Source organism: Struthio camelus, chromosome 10 (genome assembly GCF_040807025.1).
Source record: "Struthio camelus isolate bStrCam1 chromosome 10, bStrCam1.hap1, whole genome shotgun sequence".
Classification (NCBI taxonomy): domain Eukaryota; kingdom Metazoa; phylum Chordata; class Aves; order Struthioniformes; family Struthionidae; genus Struthio; species Struthio camelus.
Window position 1 is genome coordinate 1544665 of NC_090951.1, and position 24647 is coordinate 1569311.

General features: G+C 38.8%; 1 protein-coding gene across 1 annotated transcript in view; it reads right to left on the minus strand.

The window, feature by feature from the left end:
• The window catches only part of NFAT5 (nuclear factor of activated T cells 5), an 82906-nt gene extending 58443 nt beyond the window's left edge, over nucleotides 1-24463 (minus strand). Inside the window, exon 1 of the mRNA XM_068955812.1 lies at nucleotides 24115-24463. Coding sequence (XP_068811913.1) covers nucleotides 24115-24187 — 73 coding nt within the window. The 5' untranslated portion in view covers nucleotides 24188-24463. The remainder of the gene's footprint in view (nucleotides 1-24114) is intronic.
• Nucleotides 24464-24647: the final 184 nt, after the last annotated feature.

Here is a 24647-nt window from a genome sequence, read left to right on the forward strand (position 1 = left end):
ATTGAACATACTTCTGCCAGTGAAATAGATGTGATAAATTCATGGGAAAGAAATGCAACAGGTATTCACTCTTAGAACAGCAAGAACAAACACAGTACTAGAAAAGCAATTGTTATGTATTCTGCCTTCTGTTTAAAAAAAAAAAAAAAAAACACCTGCCAGTCAACTTCTGACTGCGTAATCCATTGAAGGGGTGAAAAAACAAAAAAGCAGAGAAGTCTTGCATGATCTGGCTTGCAAAAGCAGCACATATGATCTAATATTATTAGCATATTTAAGGCTCTATGTAGTTATATTCACAGCTCATAACAACAGGAAGGCTAGTGTACGCTCCAGAACTGGAAACCAAGAAAAAATGGTTCCTACTTCAAATAATTGCTGTCCCTCAGTTTCTAAACTGGCAATATAGGGACAATATAACTTATCCGCAGGCTTCATTATGAATTTTAAATCTCTTTTTTAATACAAAAAAAATTAGCGAAATAACGCAATTATTAGCATACCAGCATTGGCTGATGTCAGGAACTTTTAATTACAATTCTCTTCTCTCATTCATAAACTGTGAAGATAATCCTCATGTGCAAACACTAATGAAATTATTGTGAAAGAATGAAATACACGTGTGTTTTCACCCTTTCTTAAACAAGGCAGTATAACTGTACCTACAGCTCCCAGGCTACCTCACACTGTACAAGCACAAAAATATAGCCAGCACTGCCTATTTTGTAAAAGTTTAGTTGGTATGCTGCGTTCTGAGAAAGCTTCTGTGAACCACAAAATCCCAAGCAGCTTTCAGAGAAAATGTTTACTTATTTCTGTGTTGAATGGTTCCTGTAAGCTTGGCCACTGGCAGAGCTGTCAATATGTTAAAAGAATTATCCAAATAAAACGTGGCATTTGGAACCTACAAGGTATTTGTGGGTATGTTTTCTACTGAACTACAGACTTTCTTCAAAATGAGCATCTTAATTCAGGAGATTAAAGAATGAAAGGTTTGCATTTTTGTCCCCAACAGTGAAAAAACTATAATCTTTTCATCCCCTCAGATACCAGCTACAGAAAAACGTAGTTCCGATGCGAGTGGGTACTTCCCTATTTGACATTCCTCTATGCCTCTGAGCAATGCTGTCCCACTAGCTGAAGACAGAAATCCCTTGCAGGTGAGCACCAGCATTTATTCTGGCCAGTATTACCTAGAAGGGGTTAAAGTCCAAGCTCACTTCTGCTAAAAAACAGGCACGGGCAGATGTTCAATACTGGAGCAGCTGCTGCTGTTTAATTACCACCCAAGGCGATCATCACAACCTGTCTTATGAAAAGCTACTGCCATTCAGCTTTGCTGACAGAAGGTGATCTTAGCTGAAAACATGTCCTGCAACAAACTCTTTCTACTAAACCATTTAAGAAACTCACACACTTGTTGTGGGAGAGCTAGGAAGGCTTCTGGAGGAAGAGTAGCAGCATTTAAAGGTGCTGCAGTCATTTCAGCAGGCAACTTTGCTTTTACATTTAAGGCATTGGGAACAACTCAGTAAGTATTTCTATTATGCTTCTCACTGTATAAAATGTTAGCAGCTAGCCCCAAAAATTAGAGACCATAATACAATGTGTGTGTGTGCACATGTGTGTACACATATGCTCAAGCATACGTAAATATATGTATTTATAGCTATATTAAATATACGTACACATACATATTTTCATTCCTTGCTATTGTCTCTCAAGAATTCTTCAAGGAGAGAGCTGTTTGTTATTATAAACCTATCATGAGTCATAAGATATTCGGTGTTGATCACAAAGCCTCATTCCAAAAGCTAAGTAATTAGGTAAGTGATTTTTTTTTGTCTTTTTTTTCCTTTTTTTTCCTGTTACTGTTAAGAAATATATTTAACTCTCAAAAGTGATGAAGGCTCTTTCAAGTTCACCGTTTCAAAGGCATGTTCAGCTCTTAAGCTGCCAAAGCATATTTTTCTCAGGGAACAGGTAATTTTAGCAGCAATCCATAGCAAGCACAACTAGCATCTTTGTGAATAATAATTCCAACGGTACGATAAAGAGAGGGAAGGAAAGAAAAGCCAGCATTAGAACTGAAACGCATTCCCAAAGATCACAAGAGCATTAAGAACAAATCTTTACTGTCATGCTTCAACGGTAAAAGAGCAAACGACTTGAAACTGAGTCTAAAATACACTGTCAAATTTTTGTATCGATATACTTGGATGCCACACCTAAAACTGAAGATGCAGCCTGTGCTCTGCCAAGAAGCTAACATTAGTGTCGACAGCTGTCCATATGACAGGATGGTGCAAAATGCATTAGGAGGGAAAGGAACGCAATACTATTAGGAAGTCACTGTGAGGTGCAGCCAAGAGAACACAAATATGGTGAAATAAGAGCAGAAATAGCACCACAAAGGTTCAAACCAGATAGCACAGCTTTGACCCACCATCAACACCATCTCTGCCCGCATCAGATTCTTTCAGCCTTCTTTCCCTCTCTGCTCTCACTAGCTCCGGCATAACTTCCCTCCCCTCCTCCTTCTGCCAGTCCTCATAGCGTGACAAATGCTGCATAAGGAAGTCTCAGATAGGGATGGGGGAGCAGGGAGAAGGCATGGGATGTATGCTGGATACCACAGGAGAAGAGAAGAGGGAAAGGGGAGATCAGCACAAGACAAATTCAGTGTCAAACCTGAGCTTTAAAGAAAAAAGCTTCCGACTTTTCTTCAGAACAAATAAAGTGTCGTAGTCTAAAACACTTCTTTACTGAACTAGATTATCAGGAATTACCATTTCCAAACTTTTCTGAGGAATCCAAAATTGTTTAGGTACCTTTAAGAAAGCTCACCACAATAAATCCGATCTTAGCAAATCATACTTCAAATAAAACCTTGTGTTTTCATCTAAACACAGGCCAATGTTTATATATGCTGCACTATAAATAGCATTAAAGCAAAAACTGACAAATTCCAGAAAGATTAGAGTTGTTGCAAGGAAACCGATTCTTCTCCAAAGGATATGGCTTTTCTCTATTCCGGATACCATACTTAAGTAACTAAGACTCCCTCCCCTACAGATCAGCTTGCCTCCATCACTGTTTTTTTTTTTTTTTTTTTTACATACATATATACACACATACGTACATATTATATAAAGTTTTCCTCCTAGAGTTCTGCATTTATTCAAGTAGAAAATAGATCCACAAGTTGTTATATAAATGCAGTATTATATTTAAAGATAAAAATAAAAATTCAGCTTCATTATGTAGTTTTACCTATTTGTAGCAAAAAAATTAGGTAAACAGAATTCCTGTTTCCAGCAGCTACTGTGTTAACAAGTGAGTCATGTTTCAGTCAGCTGACAGCATAAGGTGCCTCACAACTTACTTCTTATTTCAAATCCCCTTGAAGAATATATTAGTTGATCTCAAGTTTCTGTTTTTCCCTAGCAGCAGCTCCATTTATATCCAGTATTTTCCTTAAATATGTTTTCTTTCATCATGTAGGAAACAAGGAACCTCTAGTTCAGGATTATTTTTAGTGTTATGAAATGGAAACAAGATCAACACATGAGCAAGGTAAAAAAATATAATAATAAATAAATAAATAAAATACTGAGGAGCAGCCAAGATTACTCTCACTTCTACATACAAGCCCACGCGTGCCTCGTCCCATGCATGTATCTAATCAGTTATCAGACATCCTATTTACAATAAACTAAATCTCGCATCGCCCCTCAAAACACCTCACTAGACTAATTAGACGATCCCAGGCTTCACAAATTTTACTAGTGATATTAAGGATACATGGGGACAGGCAGATTTATAAAAGGTATTTAAATGTCAAAGTTCTTCGATTCCCTTTTATCCGATTATCCTACCACTGTAATCTCTCATCTGATATCAGGTGCTTGTAACTTTGACCTTTCTGCCAGTTGTACCAAAAGTTCAGAAAATTTATTTCACATGGCTATATTGACCCAAAAAGCACTAAATGCTAGGTCAATATCTAAGACAGTAAAATTCTGTATCTGGGGTAGACAAGTTTTTCTTAGTATACTACTTGAAAATGCATAAGTCATTTATAATTGAAATATTATTGAAAAATAATCAATTAAAACGATATGGTACAGGACTCACTTGTAGCAAGAACCATGTACCAGAGCCAAAAGAATAAGCGCTCCAGCACAACTACACTACCAGCATGAATCTGGCCAACCCTTAGTCTCAGAGGTGAAGGTACTCCCCAGTACTTTCTTCAAAAGAGCTGCAAGAGGAGCAACAAATCCTAGAGGATACACAAAAGGATACACAACACTTCAAAAAGTATCACAGAAGAGATGCTCACCTAGTGTAAACTGCTATGCACAACTGACATCAGCTCATTTTAAATTAAAAACGGTAACAAAAATCGCCCTGCAAAAGTGATAGATAATGCATTACTACCAGTCTGTATAAAATGTTGGGACAATATGCACCTGCAAGAAACTCATCCAGATGCTAAGAGGCAGCAGCCTGCTAGTCAGCTGGAAGTGTAACTCCCACCCACCCAGAACGGGCATCCACCTGGTCAGGTGGTCAGCGCATCTCTGGAGCGGCCTCAGCAGCCTTGCTGACGGCAGGAGTACTGTCTTAGAGGTGAAGAAAGGAGAGGATTAGGAGAGATTTAGGCAAAACAGGGCTAAGAACTCCTGCAGAAAACTACAGACGTAACTGATCTGATGACATTACACGAGAAGTGCGAAAGGGTGGTAGTTTATGTTGTAAATGTAAACATGCAAACCGAAATTTCTGTGTGTTCTTTCTCCCTATATTTTACTAGCTTCACCTTCATGCAAACACACAACATTTACCCCTTTTGTAGGAATGTTTTTAGATTCCTATGTGCAAATAGACTAAATGGACTAAATTGTAGACATCTGGGCTAACAGTAAAATCTAATCTCCAGCCCTCCTCCCAACCCTCAACAAAAAGCACCTATTATATTTAAATTTTTACATCACGCTCATCATCACAGTATCAAAGGACTGTTCAAGAAACATATAATGCTTTGTTAAATTATGACATTAGGTTCCTCCTTCTTACCAGCTAGGAAACTGTGATTCTATTTAAACTTTATTTTTAATAACATACTTGCTAAGCTATTCATTTTTATTAATGGAAGCAAAGTGAACAAAACATACCACTTACAAACAGGAAGCAGTTATGTTAAGACAAATGTAAGATTCTGTGAGAATTCACTGTAACTTTGGATGTGACCCAAAGAAAGCACTGTTTTTTCCAAGACATTTGTATTCTCATCATGGAGCGTGCTCTGTATTGTTACTAAAAAGTAGAATCCTCATTTCAGAAGTTCAGGTAACCTTCTATGGTCAGAAGAGATGCCACTTTCAAGTAAAAGCTCTCTTGTTAAATATATAAGCCCAATACTGAAATGCAAACACAGTTATGCTATCACTTCAAGCAGATGGAAGGTGGGAAGAGGGAAGAGAATTAGTTTCACCAAAATAGCTAATGGAAGGAGTTGCAAATAATCAGTTCAGCAGTTACGCAGCAAATCAAACATGCACCGATCCAGTACTCAACCACATGCAGCCCTTGCAAAACTCTTCTGTAGTTACCCACACTTAATGAGTCTCGAATGATTTTGCAATTGCATCTACAGAGGAATTTCAGCCATATAGCTTAAGAACTGGGACTTCTAGTAATTTAGTGCCTCATGAGCTTGAGCTATGCTAGGGCTGGTTCATGGTGTTGCAAAAGAACTTGTCCTTCCCAAAACTTTGCAAGGCATTCGTAGCCTACCAATATATTTAACTGAGATGATTCTGTATCTGCAGGCTTTGTGCTTCTACTGCAGCTGATACAAAGTTTTGAATCCAGTCTGTTGGTCAAACAGTTTCTTCTTGTAACTCAACACTTCATGAAGCAGGGAGCATAGAAGATATGAAAAATAGCAGAGAATCCTCATTTTGCCAATAACACCAAATCCGTTAATTGTTATGGAGTCCTCTTTAGATAATCCAGTGATTTCCTTACACTTTGCTATTCTGCACCAGCAGCAAAGTCATGCAATCCAGAACTTTCACACATGGAAGCAAAGTTATGAATCTGAGGGAGAACTTTGCCCTGACCTACTAGCATACGAGACCATATTAATACTGAGACTGATACTACCATCTGGAAGTCATTTACCTTAGACTGCTACAGCCCCCCATCTGGCAATTTTGGTGGGAACAAGTCAAATGCCAGTCGCATGGACTTCAGACAACTGATTTAATAGTTTAACCACATAACTAAAACCTGCAGGGGAAAAAAATATATATTTTGATGCTACACAATTATTATCCATGTTTGATTAGGATTTGAATACCTGTATGTGTGAAAATGAATGCAGGAAAATTAATTTGAATCAATAAGAACAGATGTCCACCTATTCCAACTTTTTTTTTTTTTTTTAAGTAAATTCAGTAGAATTACTAGTTAACCCGCTAACATTTCCCCACTATTTCAAGTTTATTTTTGACAATACATGGTTAGTAACACAAAAAAGTAATCCGGAAAAAGTGTATGGCTTCTGCCTTTAGCTGAAGTCACCTTCCTACTGCACATAATATTCTCTAAATCAATTTCTCATCATGATCTGGAAAATTCTCAGTACTTTTGCTACAGTTTTCTTCTGAACAACAAAGATGGCAGCCATGACTTACCTGCCTGCAGTTCCAGCACTGCTTCGATGCCACTTCTTCTCCAGATTGCTCCCCAGGCTCAGCCTCTAAGAGTTGCTTGGAATACGGCCCCAGGCTGTGCCTTAACCCATCTGGCTGCATGGCCCACTTTAGCGCCTGTTCTACCAGCATGATCTGTTCCTATGACTTCACCCCTCTAACGCTGAGGTCTTCTTCAGTGACATCCCTGTTGCCCTTGCCTCCAATCTAGAAAATAAATGAGGGTCATCCTGCTCCAGAGGCAGTCATGCAGTAGAGTGGGCTCAATACATTAGTGGTGGTGAGAACCCAAACAAATTTCTGTAGTAGAGGCAAATATAAGCAGCTGACATTTTTTGCCTTTAAGGGCACAGCCTGGAAATCCCTTACCACGTCTACATTCTCTCAAACAGCAGCAAAGATAACAACCTTTGTGTTTTAATAAGCCTCCTGCACTGAATGGCTGCCTGCTTTATCCCCACTGATACTAGTCTCCTCAATATGTTTTAATATCTGTAAAAGATTTTGGCTGCTGCTTCCAAAGCCATTTCCTTACTACAGCACATGACAGTCACAGCACGATTAGACAAAACCTTGGCGTGCTCCTCTAATCAGCTGGCAGCATACTAGCAGAACCTCTTCTAAAGACGTACTCTGAGCTGATCACAAAATAAGCAAGCAAAGAGTTGTCTATATGGAACTAAGATTAAATAACAAATTACAAGTATGTGAGCCTGCAAGCAAGCTCACATAGGTGACAAATAAGTAAAGTGGAGCACACACACAGCAAATGAAAGGAAGTCTGTGAAGAAAAAAAATGGTGACCATATTCCATTGCGTTCCCAGTTAAGCATACAAACTCAGGTTCAAAGTACATACGTGTAATGTATAGAGATTCTATGATGTTAATCAGTTCATGTTAAAACACAGTTTTCTGGGCTAAACCTGTACCATCAAATGTGAACTAAGGGCCTGACTGAACTCCTCGTCCCAAAAGGTAGCTGTATTTAGTAAAACTATATAGGCAGTTGAGAGTCTTTCAGAAACTTTTGGGAGTAGAAGATGCTAAAAACAAAATTTGTTCTACTCCTGACAATCAAGGCCTCTGAATCTGCCAGAAGACCTTGGGGTTTTTTTTTTTGTTTGTTTGTTTATTTGGTTGGTTGTTTTTAACTGAAGTTCAGTTCTACCCAAAGTCCAGATGGCTGTGCTAATTCATATAGTTGTGTTGTTTCCTGTATGCCAATGACTCAACCAAAAAAGGTTAGTACACAAAGGGCTTTTGAGGAATGATTGGGGGGGGGGGGGGGGGGTTGGTTTAAGCAAATGTGTTAACAGCAGTCTTAGACATTCAACATGGAATCAAAGGGCTTGGCTATGCTGCAAAGTGTAAGGGCCACGTGGCCCTTTTTGATTTTCTGCACACAAGAGCTTGGATGTGGGAATACTCTGAAGCAAACTATTTAGCCTGTAGGAAAAACCCATAAGAGCCAGAGCTAGCACTATTCTTATGTCCTAGCAGACACGCAAGCTAACTCTGCTGACATGTCACCAGCCCTCCAAATCTTAGCCCTCCTCACAATTCCCTCCATATATCAAAAAAAAGACAAGCAGGTTCTGCTGCAGATCCCAAGAGAAGAATTTATGGAACAAAACTTTTATTAAAGTGCAGAGAGTTTTAGGATACGCTCCAGAAATTTTAAGCCACCCATGAGTTTAACAGGTATTAGACTAAATACAGGAACTCCACTGTTAAATAGTGCAGCGACTGCTCTCACTTGATTTAAGCTAAACTGGGAGTAGTAACTAAGGACCAATTTGATTTGAGTAAAAACTAAAGTCAGATATGGCTTTTTTGACTATACGTTAGCAACAAGAAATATCACTATAGCTACATTGAGAACACACACCTATACCTCTGTGCATAAATCGAACAAAATTTGTACAACAGAGACTGGACAGACAGGAAACTAAAGGAGGAAAACTAGAGCTCAGTAAAAATGTCAGAGGAAGCACTGACTGTCTTTCTTCTGCTTGTCTCTCTCAGACTCAGAGTCTGGTTCATAAAAACAGAAAAGAAACAGTCAGACAGGGACAGGCCAGATGAACCTGTAACCATGACAGTATTTTCACTCCAGTGCATCCCTAGCTTTTGGGCACTCCATAGCAGACCTAAATTCTCACTTGCAGAAGGAAAAATCACCCACAACAACTGAAGACAATGGCAGCTCCATTTAAGGCACAGCAGAGTGCCATTTAAGACAGCAGAGATAAAGCTACAGATTTAGGAAAAATATGGAAGAAGGAGAGAATAGAAAATATAAAAAGTAAATCAACTTAGAGACGTCACAGATTGGATACCCAAAACCAGTGGACACGCTTCACCTAACTCGTGTTCTGTATAAAAAGAGGATTTACGATATATTACTGACTACACCTTAACTTCTGTACTTCCTATTATCTTTGTAACTTTAACGGATGTAACACAGGTTTGTTTAGAAGTAGTTAAATTGAGGCAAGCAGCCCTGAAAATAGATATAAGTCACCCATAGAGCAAGAAGGGAAGACCCTACATGGACATATATAAGAATAGCTAAAATGTAACTACCGTTCAAGGAAAGAAACACACTTCCCACATAACCGTATCATAAAAGTCAAAGAGCAAAGAAAAGGCTTATACTTTGCGAAGCTGAGCAAAAGGATAATGATGTACCACTTAATAGTCTTGATGCATACATCTTAAAACAGTTCACAAAGCTGTCAGTCTGATTATTGCTATTTTTGCAGAGGTAGAAACTGCCTCATAGGAGGAGGAAAGAGCACAACTCAAAAGGCTACCCAGCCAGTTAGCAGCAGGACAGAGAATCAACTTTGTCTTACTCGAGCCACAGTCCAGTGCTCAATCCACTAGATGACACTTATTTTAATAACGTCTATTTCATATCTTCTAGTATGTTTCACTTATGATGTAATTAAACATAGGACCCAGTTCAAATGGAAAAACAGCTTAAACTATGTAAGGACTACTTCCTTCTGTTCCTGTATCCATTAATGTATTCTGAATAAATTCCCCAATGCCACCCGGGTCATTATTTTTCATGTAGCTCAAAAATGAAGGTATGTCAGATGTTACTCAACATGTTACTTGGTAAACTCATGGACATTGTACTGGTGCCTTCATTTCAGTGGCACCTGCAAAGCGACAGCAGCGAAAAAACTAGGGGAGGAAAAGTTCCCCCGCTCTTTCTTCCATGGCATGTTCAAGAGCATCTTTAGCTGGTACCGTAGTAAAATACTGAAAGCTAGTCTTCCCCAGCACTCCTGCAACTATCAGTACTGGCAGAACTGTATCGCTGCTACGGCAACAGTGGCAGGTTTTCGAAGGAGCTGCAGTGTATACAAGGATGTTTTACACACTCAGACATAAAATCTTCCTTCCAGTTCCCTCTGGCTTCAGGCAAAAGTAGCAAACCCTAAATAAACATGATCTATGAGCACATAGGGAAAGGCAGATGCCACGGTTTTGCCTACTCTAGAACACTTCACGTTTAAAATAGTTTACTGTTGCTGCAACCCCACTCTCCAAAGAAAGAGTAGAAGCTGTATTGCTTACAGGATCTGAGCATTCTGCATTGATGATACAGCACTAAATATTGCAAAATACAAAACGCACACTACAGTACGTTAATGAAGAAGAGAAGAGCTTGCTGAAAGACAGCCACTCCTATTTTAAACAAAGATCATCAGTAATATATTTAATAATCAAAGTTATTTACATTTAATCATGGCTGAAATAGCATTCTCTCTTATACTTAAAAATAAAGTCAGAGGTGTTTCTCGTTGCTTCTTTAAAGATAGTAAGTATTAATACTGAAAATGCTAGTATTAAAAGCATAATTTTGCAAACAATTTTATAATTAAACAAAAAATCAGTTACTGTGCTACTCTAATACCCTTCAGAGAAGCTATTAATCCCAATATTCAGGACTCTGCACAGCAGGGTAAGTTGAGAAATTAATCCTTTTAAAGTTGAATTTCAACAATTGACAAAGGCATGTGTTAGCTGAATTCTATTTATGGCTCGCATCCAAATATCAAATAAATCTTTCCTGGCTGTGCTTCAGTCATCCTCATTCACAGCTCAAATAGTACTTTTACAAATTCGGACAGACAGTATAAATCCTGTGTCTTGTTTGCATCCAATTCTACACATCCTAGAAACAGAGAATAATACTACTTCGTAAGCATCACTTCAAGAAATGGACCATTAATGACTTAAAAGTCCATCCTATGCAATGTGAACTCCATACTAAACTCAAAAGATACTAATAAACTATCACAACGTACAGAGTAAAGCAACTAAGGAATGACAGGATTGCAAGTACATGAACATAATGGGGTTTTGTTCCTCAAACCAGTCAAACCCTTCAGTGGCATATTTAAAAGGCTTCACTACTAGGTATGAGAAGTAATACTTAAAACAAAATGTACCTTTCTCTCACAAACACCCCCTCCAAAATAAAAAAAATCTATTAATAATACCTTTAAAAAAAATAAAAAATCAGTACTATGCCTTAATTATCCAGCACGCAGGAAACTGAACTAAGCTTATGTTTGAAAAGAGTCCAAATATGATAGGCATGCAAATTCAATTAAGGCATTCATATAACCCCATTTTGCAATGTAACAATTGTATATAACAATGTTATAACAATGGCATTTCATTATTTGTGACTACATACTAAACGGAAATTTAAAAGTGCTTGTTTTTCTCCCCACCCTCTTTCACATTCTGCCACTACAAAGACCTGAAGTGTTTGAACAGTTATATTTTAATATACTCAGGAGTATTTCTGTGTATCCTTAATTTTGAATTCCCTGGATTTAAAACAATTTGAAAAAAACAGCACATACATATTTTTTACCTTTAAATCACTGATATAGACCTTCAATTATGAAGATGATAATTTTAATCCAAAAACTTTTCATAAACAAGCAAGAAAGCCACATACAGTAGGTCCAAAGAATAAATATTAATAACAAATATCTATTTATTATCCATTTAAGTTATTTCAAAAATCAAAATCCACCAGAAACATAGAAGCAACCAGGTGCTCCAGCCAGTTCTGTTAGATCCACAGGCATTTTTTATCTGAATTAAAGGACACACAGGAGTATAATAGCCCCCAACACTCAATTTACTCTTGTTTTAGTACAATGGTTTTTTTTAAACATTTTCAGGTTTGCAGGTTGCAATGGGGTGATTTTTGACATCTCTTATGTTGGTTGCAGAACAAAAAGTGCAACACCAGAAATGAAATATTTTTTTCTTTTAAGGCTAGGATATTTGACCTTGAAGAATAAAAATGTGCAAGGATTCACAGAGACTTTCAATATATTCCAGCCACCTCTCTGATTCACTATTTTAAAATAAACATGGGGTTTTTTATGTTCATGAGATGTGACGTGTTCTAGGAACTGCTAGCACGTTATCTAGCATCTTGAGCCTACAAGTCCTCTTTATGCCCTCTTTGCTCATCCTAATAAGATAACTGACATTAAAGTGTACTTTCATATAGCTTTAAGCTATAAGCATATAAGGCATATAAGGCAAGCTCTGCTGAAAGCTTGATATCTGAGGTACTACTCCTAATAAATTCAAGTATCAGGTACATGAAAGAGAAAATGTTGCATAGAACTCAATGAAGCCTAATAGACTCTAACCAACCTCTCTCTCTAATGTTACAAGATTCTATACTAGGAGGTAAAACTGCATGACTTAAAATATTTTTTTAAAATGACAGACAGCATAGACATTCACTTCAGGCACAGTTCATACAATCGCAGGGTCTCAGAATACGGCATGAATGTCTCAGATTGTGTGCTCAACTTTCTACCATGTTTAACAGCAGCACACTGCAACTAGCTACTCTGAACACATTCATGGTGAATGTGAAAATAGGAAAGGGAAAATGAAGATTACATACACACACACACATATATACACATATGTATTTTTAAAAAATATATATAAAATTCAGGCTTACTAGAAAGGATTTTAGCTGAAGCATGTTTTATGAACAGTATTTGTCCAAAGTAAGCATTCATAAAGCGCAAGGTTCTACAATTCTACAGTTCCATCTCAGGCTCTACATTTGCAAAACTCTTTCTTAATTCTCTAACAAAGAGTGCTTCTGATGTATCCCAAATGTCCGTTAGACTACAGATAAAGATAGATGCAACTAACAAGATGCACGCTAGTCCAAAGGTAAACCTATGTGACAAATACTGCACCTGGAAGGAATTACTCAAGGAAACAAAGATATAAGTGGTTTGTAAAAACACGTTTTGAAACTATTTTTCAAGTTTTTCTCCAAATATGCTCGCACATGATTCTCACAAGCCAAAGTGGGAACCTAAGCCAAACATTTAACAGTAAAACGTTGATAAAAGATTCCTTTCTGTACATTTACTGTAAAGTAAATAAATATGGTCTATTTATCTGTGCAATGCATTCACGGTTTTCATAGTCCCATAGTATCCCCTTCATTCTAATCTTCTCCAGTTTTGTATATGCAAACCATACAGCATTTTCATATAGGATCCTATATATGCTAAAATTCCAATGGAATCAGGAGAGCAACAATTAAAGAACCTGTACGGACTTCCTTAAAGGCAATTTCTTGCATGGAATTCCTGCAGTTTTTCATTGCAATGACACCAAAGATAGCCTATAACATTTTAGTCAGGATATATTTTAAATAACTATCTCTTGAAGCTTTTGACATTGCTCTTGAATTTTATATTCCTCCTCCTAGAATACCTTGAGGAAGTAATGGAAAACTAATAAAAGATGTCAAAAGCATATTTTCAGACATGATTATATTAAGACGAGATTAAAGAAAGACCCCCATTAATTCTTTCATTATGTTCACATTTTTTCATCCCCTTTCAAATAAAGTCCAGGATGAACACTAAACAAAGAGCTTAAGATGACAGTTCTCTATCTTACAAGCTTTTTGAACAGGCCCTGAAGATCAATAAAGTAGAAAAGTAAAAAAAAGCAGAGTTTTCATTTCATACAGGAAAGAGCTGAGCAGTTTGCATTGTTTATGCTGTAGAATATAGCAAGAGAACACAGTTCCATGCAGTGAGCAAACAGCTCTAGTAATCAGCAACAAAAAGCATTACTTTTTGGACTGATCTATGAATCAAGATTGGCTGCACAGAGCTAAACCGCTTATCTAGCTGCTACAAAACTCTAGTAAAGAGCAGCACTGAAAGGCAGAGTCCATTTAATATAGCTGAGTATTCAATGTCCTACAGAAACAAACTATTCCTACCTCTTAGAAGCCATCTACACGTAGAGAAGTGATAAATCCTGATAACGTTATAATAGGAAAAGTAGCCGGAAAAAAAGACAAACATTTGAGTGTCTGGAAAAGCCAATGTCTATAAAAACATAAGGATGGTCATACTACCTCAAACTATATATTTATTAGCCTGTATCTTTTCTCCGATAGTAGCAAACTCTAAGGAAAAATTTATACGAACCAGTAAGTTTAGAATACTATTTCTACTATAATACATTCCAGATTCTGATAATCAGCTAGGGACTCCTTAGTTTATGGACTTCTCTAAACAGATATATCCACTACAGATTTAACAGCTTTTTAAACCATTTATCCTTTTACTATCCAAAACATCTGCAAATTGTTTCCACAATTAGACGGTGTACAGAAAAGAAAAACACTGTCTTTTGTTTTAGATTGCTGCCTGGTCATTGCATTGTGAGTCTTATATCTCTGAAGTTAAAAATACAAAAAAAGAAAAAAGTAAATAAATATGGTCTATTTATCTGTGCAATGCATTCACGGTTTTCATAGTCCCATAGTATCCCCTTCATTCTAATCTTCTCCAGTTTTGTATATGTAAACCATACAGCATTTTCATATAGGATCCTATATATGCTAAAGGTTTAAGTGGATTCAAGGAGAGACAATTTAATGGAAGATAAATTCACTGAAGGTTAGAGTTCATGGGGAGAATCAGTAAGCATGCAGATAAAGGAGATATTTGGATGGAAACTGTATACCTGTCGAAAGCTGTTCGGGATTCCAATATTCCTCACCTAAGACTGTTTTAAAAAAAACAAAAAACAAAAAACAAAAACATTTGTTTGTAATGGTTTATAATGACCAGCCTTTCAAAAAAACCATATGCTGTTATACTTAAGATCTCTCTTCACCTCAATAACTTGCCTTTCCTTCAGGACTTGGGGGGGAATAATTTAATTAATTAATTTAAAAAAGCTCCTAGTAAAAAAATGAGTAAAAAAAAAAAACTGTACTCAGTTTCTTCAACAGGTAATTAGTATCTCACCATATAAAATGTCTGTTTTAAATTCCCAGAGCAATTCAGTTTTCTTTCCTCCAAAACCTTAATTCAGTAAAAATAAAGCTCTGTAGATTCCCTGCCTCGGGGGCAGAAAGGTAGTAATCTTCCTGAATGGATTCTTTTGCTATTGTATTAATGTATTGACACACCTGCAGGGCAAGCAGTCCTTAAATTTACTCTAAACAATATAATCCCTTCCTTGCTACCACACCTCTAAGAGCACCTTTTTTATTTAAGTGGTAGCACATAAATGAAGTACAGAAGCTTAAATTGAATCCTTTCAGACCACAAGTCGAGAAACCAAATGATTTCCCCATCTGATTACGGAACAGCTCCATTCCAGGTACAGTTCAGGTTTCAAGGTGAGACAGATGGCCTTGTCTAGAATTTAGATGCCCCAGAAGAAAAACAAATAAGTTTTATTCCCAAATGAAACCTGTACATAGGCGAAGGAAGGGCACTGATCACATTCACATAAATGCGCCTACAGACAAAAAGATGATTGACATTCTCTTTCAATAATACAGGCAGAAGAGATTTTAGAACTCCTGAACGTGGTGAGTGCATCTGCAGCGCAAAACTCCAGAAATCCCCAGAAAGCCAATTTCAAAGGAACATGCTCTTAATAAACCACTGTAATCCACTTTCTTAAGGAAACAGTATGTCAGTCACATCATCCAGTACCTTGCGAACCTGTTAGATAACTTCAGCCAAACCGACAATAGGATACAAATCTCAGTGTAAAATTCCTACAGATATCATGAAAATAAACGTCCATATCCACGACAAAAAAAATCAACGTAATGCCCCAATAAGAAAGTGACTGCAGCATAACACTAGACATGAGGATTTCTGATGTAAGAAATCACAAATGCCCCAGCAACACTAAAAGCTTTCATCAGAACTCATAATCTGACATGCACTTAAAGCTGACGCTGCCTCCTCACTCTGCTCCTCTCCCACCCCATGCACAACTAGCACATTTAGTTGGGTTCAGAATTTTAATCTAAGATTCCTCGAACTTGTAATGCTTAGTTAGGAGATATAACCAAGACCATTAGGTACTGTAATTAATTACAACTTCTTAGCACATTTGTTTTAGTAGGAACACAAACTAAGCAACATTTTTCTCTAAAAGACAAAAAATATATCACGCACGTTATTAGCAGTACCTGTGTTACATATATACATGTACGTATGTATGCTGTGTTGCTTGGCATGAGTTCTGCTACGACAGGGAGCTCAGGAGGGGCTACTGCTGCCAACAGTGCCATCTGAGCAAAAGCACTGAGGAGTGAAATAGGATTTTAATGGAGGCAGACCGTCACACACTTATACAACTTACATCTTCCTGCTCCATCTTTGGAAGCAGCTTGCACAACAGCTACCAGTTAATACTTGAAGTAGTAGATTATGCTCCCCTTTGCACAAGAAAACAGAAAATTTCATCAGTTAATAGAAACTACTGAACTCTGCAGTTTATTACTTTCCAATTACTCCGTAGTGCTACTATCAAAACTTACAGATTCTTCTGCTCAGCAAATCCACACAAAAATCAGATCTCCTGACAATGAGACTGAAACAACAGGCTTATAAGTGTCAGCTTTTCTTAACTGGACTGAAACTCCAGCCTCTGAACACTTTTTATGACTGTCTTTAAACCTCTTTCTTTTCTACATGCTTCATCTTGTCTGTGTATTAACGTGAATTGTTATTTATCTCCCTTTTGTTTGCCAAACAGAAAAAATAGCCTGAACTCCACCACAACTCAAGTTTGCTTTTGATATCAAAACTTTGTATTATTCTGCATAACGCATTGTCCTGTAGACTTTGTAAGGTGCCCTGAAATCCCTTCTAGCTATTTACAAAGCAACTGCAAAACCTTTCCAACTGCTGTAGAACAACTGATCAATGGGAACAGGAAAGAGATTCTTCACAGACTCTTTACATAAATAGTGAAAACATTCTTCTTTGCCTGGTTGTAGGGATACCACACAAATCATCAAGAACTACAAGGATTCATAACACAATGTAACTAATACTGAACATTTCAAACACTTAAAACACCCCATGCTTTTGGAAACAGCGGTTACTTAAGATTTTACTGTGCGCCCAGCAGAATCACATGTTACCACAGAGTTAAGAGTGAGACATGAAAGTTCATTTCAGTCAGTTCCTGAAATAATTGCTGTACTTATTGATGAGAAAGCCAAAACTTGTCTGAAGGTTCAACCTCAACAGTTTATTCTTTACATAAACATAGAGAAGATAACACATGTGAAAAGTTGCACATATACGACTACATACCTTTACTTCACCTGCACTTTGGCCACTCATCAATTTCTGCTAGGTTTACTGGCACATCTAAACTTCAAAATGAGTTCAGGCCACTTTCTTTTTATATAAGAAGGCAACGACACAACTCCTTCATTTTCTCTAACTCAAAAAAGTACATTTTGACCTAAAATTAAGTAATTTGTGTACTGGCATAACAATCAGATAAAGGCTCCACCGAATTTTTCATGTGAAGTCGGACAATCATTTTAATCAGCAGACCAGAGAAAGTAAACACTTTGCTGAAAAATTACAAATACACCAAGGAAGACCAGATGCTTTATGAAATTTGAAAATATTTAATCCGCCATGTGGGAAACACAGGGAAAAAAAATTACTTCTTGCCTAACCTAAAAAGCAATATTCTATAGATTTCCCTTACAAGCAGCTACAATGGATTTCAAATACACGGCTCCCAAAAGAATTCAAGCAGAAGTACTTTTGACTCCTAATGTTTTCAAAATCTACAAATGCTCAGATCTCTATTATACAGTAAGCTTCAAAACTTCACAGAGAACTTTCCAAAAAGAAACAAAGTATAAGTGATGCAGAGCAGCATAACCTTGCATCAATGAGAATACGATTACCTGAAGAAAGAAAGATGAAGGTGGGAGGAAAGAAAGTACTGAGAAGGACTTTCTTCCTTTACAGCATGTCAATAACCAGAAATATCTGCACAATAGCTTAAAACAGCTTTCCAACATCTGGGTCCCCGAGGACCTTTCAACATTACTGGATAAACAGCCATTGCAATAAAATTAACTCATTTGAATTTGCACCTGGAAGAAGTCTGAACCCAACACGTTTGATCGCAGGGAACCATGCACTTATGACCTCCAGGCTTCAACATCATCACTTATTTAGGAAAAGTATGAACCAACACAAAGCACCATACCCCATTTCCTTGCAAAACAGATCACTGCGCATGTTACTATGGCACTTGCTGTATTCATGCTTAGGTCTCACTAAATTAAGCCTACTTCAAGCTCTTCCATGTCACTATTCAAATCCTTCCACAGGACTGAACTATATTCTCTCCAATTACAGTTTCTCTGAATATCTAAATGACAATGGGACAATAGAATTGAGATTCTGTGATGGAAAAACCCACAATCTTCACAGAACTAAAATTATCTTAAAGTAAATAAAAAGTAAAATTGACCACAAAAAGCCTAGCTAGTTTTAGAACTAAAGAAAAAAGCTTACTTAATTCATCTTAACTTTCCCTACTCCTTGACCCACATCACGCACTTATACTCAAACACAAACGTGCAAGAAAAGGAGACCGTAAGACAGGAATCGTATCACGCTCTTCAACACATCCAGCGGAGAAGATTCCATAATATCCCAACCCGATTACCAGAGCTCAAAAAAGGAATTCCCTTCCAGATCCTCAAGAAACCAGCCCAGTTAGGAAGTCAGGCCTTCCTTGCCTCAGTGTAAGGACACAGACGCAGTGAACGCAATGGAAGGCACGTTTTGAGGAGTATCTCTTTCTGTGGCAGAGCCAATGTAGCAGATCTACCTCAGAGAACAGATCTGCAGTAAATATTCTACCAAAAATTTAATACACTCATTCTAGAACGTTCTCCCAATTTCATTCACCTTACAGCCCACAAAAAACAATTGTGCTGGCACAACTCAGGGAACAGTACGTGAGACTAGACAGCAGGAAAAGAGCTCTGTTTAAATAGCACTGTCACTGGAAGGAATAGTCAAACTACTCTGAGAAAACCTGCAAAATTCAAAATCCTGGGAAGGATGGGTTTCCTCCATATCATACACAATCGTCTTCCAGCAGAATATTCCACAGTCTGTTTTTAAAGCCAATAGGCTAGGAAGATTCAAAGTACAATCAGCCATTTACAAGGCTAACGTAATTTAAGGGATTATGGTAGAATCAATTTCTAATTGACTTGAGTCCAAACATCCAGAAGGAAGCTGTAAGAATACAGCAACAGGCAGAGACACAAAACATTCTTTCCCACAGTATACAGCCCAGTCACTGACAGTGATGATCTGTGCTGTTTGTCTAGCACAACATCTCCTATGGTCTAAAAGGAGAAGCTAAAACGCATATATTATTTCTACTCCTAAAAAATTCTAGTACTAGACAAGTTCTGAAGCTCAAAACTAAGAGTAGGCTCTTACTATCTTTATAAAGCATCTGCTTCATTCCTCTCTTTGATAATTCAGTCACTGTCCTACTGGAGATTAGACTAGAGTCTCTTGGATGATGGGGAAAAAAAAGGTCAATAAAAAAATTTTACTTAAAAAACATATCTTGTATCAACAATTCTCAGTGAGCACAAGCAGATTACAGTAATTTAACACTTAAGCAAGGAAAGGAAAATGAATTTTGACTCTATGACATTTTCAGGGCTACAGATCTATTTAGTGGACTACTAACATTTTTCTTGTTGCTTCCAAGTTCCAGAAAAACTCACAGTTTTACAATAATTCAGCCATGTGAAGTAGCTGAGAAAGAGGAAAAAAGAAAAAAGAATAGAGAGTTCTGCTCTTACTTGCACCAGTGAAAATGTGACTTTATTAGTACAGGCAATATGTTACTTTTTTTTTTTTTAATGACTGTATTAGCTAAATTGGCACATTTAATCAGTTCAGATTCAGTGCCTGACATTTGCTCAACTGCTTTAATTATGATTTTTTTTTTTACCTCTGCCTGTTTATAATGAATACCTAACTTTGTTATATTTGAATGTTGTATATGATATTCAGCCACAAAACAACTAGCCTCAAGGTTTTAGGTTTCATGCTCTAGTAGTTTTTCTACTACATTACTAATTAGTATGCGCATTTTGGTTGTTTTATCTCAAAAAGGACAGTATGTTACGTAAAGATGTGAATCAAGCCCATTGCATTCTAAACATTTTCAGCATTCAGAATTATAACTATAAATACCAATACAGGAAGGAAAAAAATTATCTCCATTATTTTCGTCTTAGGAGATACCATCTTTTGCAAATAGTTACTGAACATACACTTTTTTTTTTTTTTAAATACATATATATCGATTATATGGATTTTTAGCCCTTAGCTCCAGCCAGTTCCTCACATGCTGCAGGGATAAGCTTCAACAATAGGCCTAAGAAGCAACACTTAGCATTTCTTCTTATCTTTAAGAGCTCTAACCAGTCCTATTCCAGAGGCCTGCAATTTAAGTTCAGTTTCACTATCATTTTAAGCCAATATAAACTGGCACTGCTGCTGAAAGAAATAGTCCCACCCTTCCCCATTGCTAGTTTTCACACGTCCCTTCCTTGTGCTAAAACAAGCCTTCATGAAATCACAGAGTAAACATGATCAGGATACTGATCTAGTCAAAACTAACATTTTTCTTCCCTTTTTCCTCTTTTTTTTGTTGTTCTTTTTGTTGTTGTTCTTACAGGACAAGGTGAAAAGGAAGAAGGGGAAAGCGGAGTTAATTTTAACATGACAGTTCCCCACTCCAGTTCACCACACGGCTACATAAAGGTTGGCAGCAGCAAAACAGCAAGGAAAAGATAGGATGCAAAACTGCTTCAACGCAACTAGTGTGGATACATGTGGGCTTGAAGTGCTCATGAAGTTACAGCAAATGAGTAAAAATCTGGAAGATAAAGTATTTAAATACTTAAAGGAAAATATTCTCTTTCCCTATGTACGAGTGAAAAGGGATAACCCAAAGGGGGACAGGGACTAGACAATACAAGCATACTACCAAAACAGAAACATTTTTACAGGTCCTTCCCATCTATCAGATCAAATTTTGAATTAATGATACTTGTTTTGTCTGTTTCAAAGACCATTCACCTTAGGTCTTGTGCGCTTTTAAAAGTTTTGCCTAACATTTTTAAAGGAATACGAAAAAAAAGAACATCAACTGAAAAGGCTACAGAAGCCAGAACTTTAATGCGTGCTGATGGTACGTCCTTCTAAAGACATAACTCCGTCCGTCCAGGGAACTGGCCAACACATACCACAAGAAGAATTGCACTAGCATAAGCTACATCTTGATTCACTGGGTTTTCAAGTATAGCTTGACTTTTAAGAGGAGGCAAGAACATTTTAATAAGTACACTAAAACTCTTTTACTTTAATTTCAATAAACTGAGGTCCAAGCATTAGAAAACTTCAATGAAAATTATATTAAAAACAAAAAGATCCTTAATCTTACAGCTTCTCTCACTGCCATAATTTTTTTTATTTCCAAAAAACACAACGATCATAGCCGACAAACTTTCTAGACAGGTATTCATTAATCTGCAATCATCCCAATGTGAATGCAAGAATGCGATTCTGTTCACAGAGTTAGTTTCATAACTGAGGACGTAGAAATTATTGCCCATAATTCAGTCTGACTGCAAACAGGATTCTGAACTGCAGGATAACTATATTTCTAAAAGGACAGCAATTACAAAAAATGACATGCTCCTAACACACCCAGTTCACGAATGCATACTTGTAGCCTCCTCACCGCATTCAGAGCTTTCTCTTAATCTCATTAATTGTATTTATAAGTTAAATCAGAGCATTTTTTCACAGGATAAATTGTAAAACATACATTCATATTTTATGTAAAGCAAGGTGTTCTGATTATTAGATAACCATTAATAACTTTCCCTAAATCTAGCTAGAATCTTATACTAATATATCTTGCAGCAAAGAGAAGGGTAGCTTAATTATTCACTCTGTAAAAAGTGTATTTCATTTGTTTCAAATGTTAATTTAAATTGAATTGCATTTCAATTTAACATCTCCTCAATCTTTTATTTTGTCAAAATACGAAAAGAAAGCTCTGCTTTAACCTCTTCAGAACCATTCACTGTTTATACCCCTCTGTTATATATGATTTTATTTGTCTCTTTACATCAAGAAATTCATTTTTGCCACTCTGAAGCACCATACATCTTCCTCAAGACCTTTTAAAGCTCTGATGCCACATCAATGCCACTGGCATTACCAGAAAAAAAACAAAGGGAAACACACTCACGCTGCTAAAAAGTCTGTCTGTTTTAGGTAGGTAGAGGATCTCATTCAGACATTTCATTAAATGTAAAATGGTAAAAAATCTAGAGAATTCACAGTAGGATCGGTGAGTTTACAAGTTCTGCTTACTTAAGCATGAGTCCTTCAAGAAATGTAGCACCTTACATGGAACCTTTTTATTTTAAAAGTTCTACAAGATATTTTAACAATGCACATTTTTCAAATTTCCTATATATTAAAAACTCATGAGAACAATCTTTTTTTTTTTTTTTTTTTAAATCAGAACAGCCTTTTTTCAGAACCATCTTTCCCTTCCTTTCTCGCTAGGCCTGAGACCTATTGGAATACATATATTCTAAATAACAGGATAGCCTTAAATCCCTTGCAGTAACACGAGAAGAAAAGAAATTAAAAAGTCTTTAGTGTATTTAAAAACAATTTAGAAACTATTACACGTCGATCAAGATCTCTGCACAGCACAACACAGACTCAGAGCACTTTGAGAAGCGTACTTCTAGTCTTTAAAAAAAATTGGTTTCTTTTAACTTCAGCATTAATGACACATAACTCTAAATTAATAAACACATTCTGATTAGCCTCCCAAACTTATGAATATTTTAATATTTCCTAGGTGAAATTAAACTTTGCTTAGCTGCCTTAATTTCAGTGTAGTAACAACAACAAACATTACATTTCTCTTGTCATATACCCCAAAACTGCTCCTGCCGGTTGTATTCTGGACAGACATTTTCATTAAACTATTAGCAGTGACTTTTCATATGTTAACTAAGAGCAATAGTTACGAGTTTGTGCAGCAGTCGGCACTTCCTCTATTGCACACCTATCCTTATTTCCATGCACTTGTCAAAACTAAAATTCACAAATCATGAAAACAGGCGGCATCCAGCTAGTTTACTTTTAACATTCCCGACATTCCCTTGTGGTCTTGGCTTTCCACGTAAAACTGATGCCATTTTACGACCCGCTCCCTCCTCCTGCTCATTAGTGTTCAGAGCAGCGGCTGCATCTGCTTTCAGCTCTCCGGCACCGTAACCCCTCGCCACTCTGAAAACTAACAGCGTAGTTTTGTTTTGTTGTGGGTTTTTTTTTTTTTTTTGGGGGGGGGGGGGGGGCTCTTTGCCAATTTCCAACCCAAACCTAGATTTTTTTTTTTTTCCCCTCCACGTTTTCTCCCAGGTCACTTGTTCCACCGAAACCCCTTTTCCGAGAAAACTTAATTCGCAGCTTCCGGGCGCCCGCGGGCCGCAGCGTGTCCCGGGGCCGGCGGGGGGCGGCGGCGGCGAGGCTTGTCCGCGGCCCGCAGCCCCCGCCGCAGGCCGGGCCCGGCGCCGGCAGGGCGCAGCGCCGCTGCCGGGGGGGGGGGGGTGAGGGGGGGGGCGGCCGCCGCCGGCCCCGCTCCCAGGAACCTGTCGGGACACATTCTTGAGGCGGCCGCGGCCCGGCCAGGAATGCGGCCGGGGGAGCCCGGCCGAAACCTCAGCCGCGGGGCTGGCGCGGCCCGCGCATCGCCCGGCTCCTCCCGAGCATCGCGGCGGGCCGGGCCGGCGGCGGGGAGCCCCGGGCGGCGGCGGCGGAGGCGCGGGCCGAGCCCCCCGCCGGCTCGGGCGGAGGCGGGAGGCCGTTAGCGGCCGTTTAACGGCGCAGGCAGCGCGGCGGCGGCCACACTCACCCTTGGAGTAGAGCGACTTGGGGGACTCGAGGTCGAGGTCGGCGCTGAGCAGAGAGATGAAGTCCGAGGGCATCGCAGCTCCGCGGCCCGGCAGGGGCGAGGGGGGCGGCGGGAGGAGGGGGCCGGGCCGCGAGGGGGGCGCTGCTGCCTCCGCCGCCCCGCGGTGGGCAGGGGAGACGCCGGGAGGCGAGAGGGCGCCGCTCCGCACCTTCGGGCCGCCGATCGAACCGGGCCGGGCCAGACCGGGGGCTGCGCGCGCGCCGTGGGCACCGGGCACCGCCACCCGCCGCCGCCGCTGACAGGAACCCGGCTGCTGCCAACCGAACGCGCCCGACCGCCCCCTCCGCCGCCGCCGCCGCCGCTCCGCGCCTGCGCACGCCGCGCGCGCGCTCCGCGGAGGGGGCGCGCACCGGCCGCCCCAGCGCCGCCGGCCCGCGCATGCGCCGCCGGCGGGCGGGCAGACGCGCCAACGGAACAGCCCGCCGGCCCGGCCCGGCGCGCATGCGCGGGAGGGGGAGGCCGCGCGGGCGCGC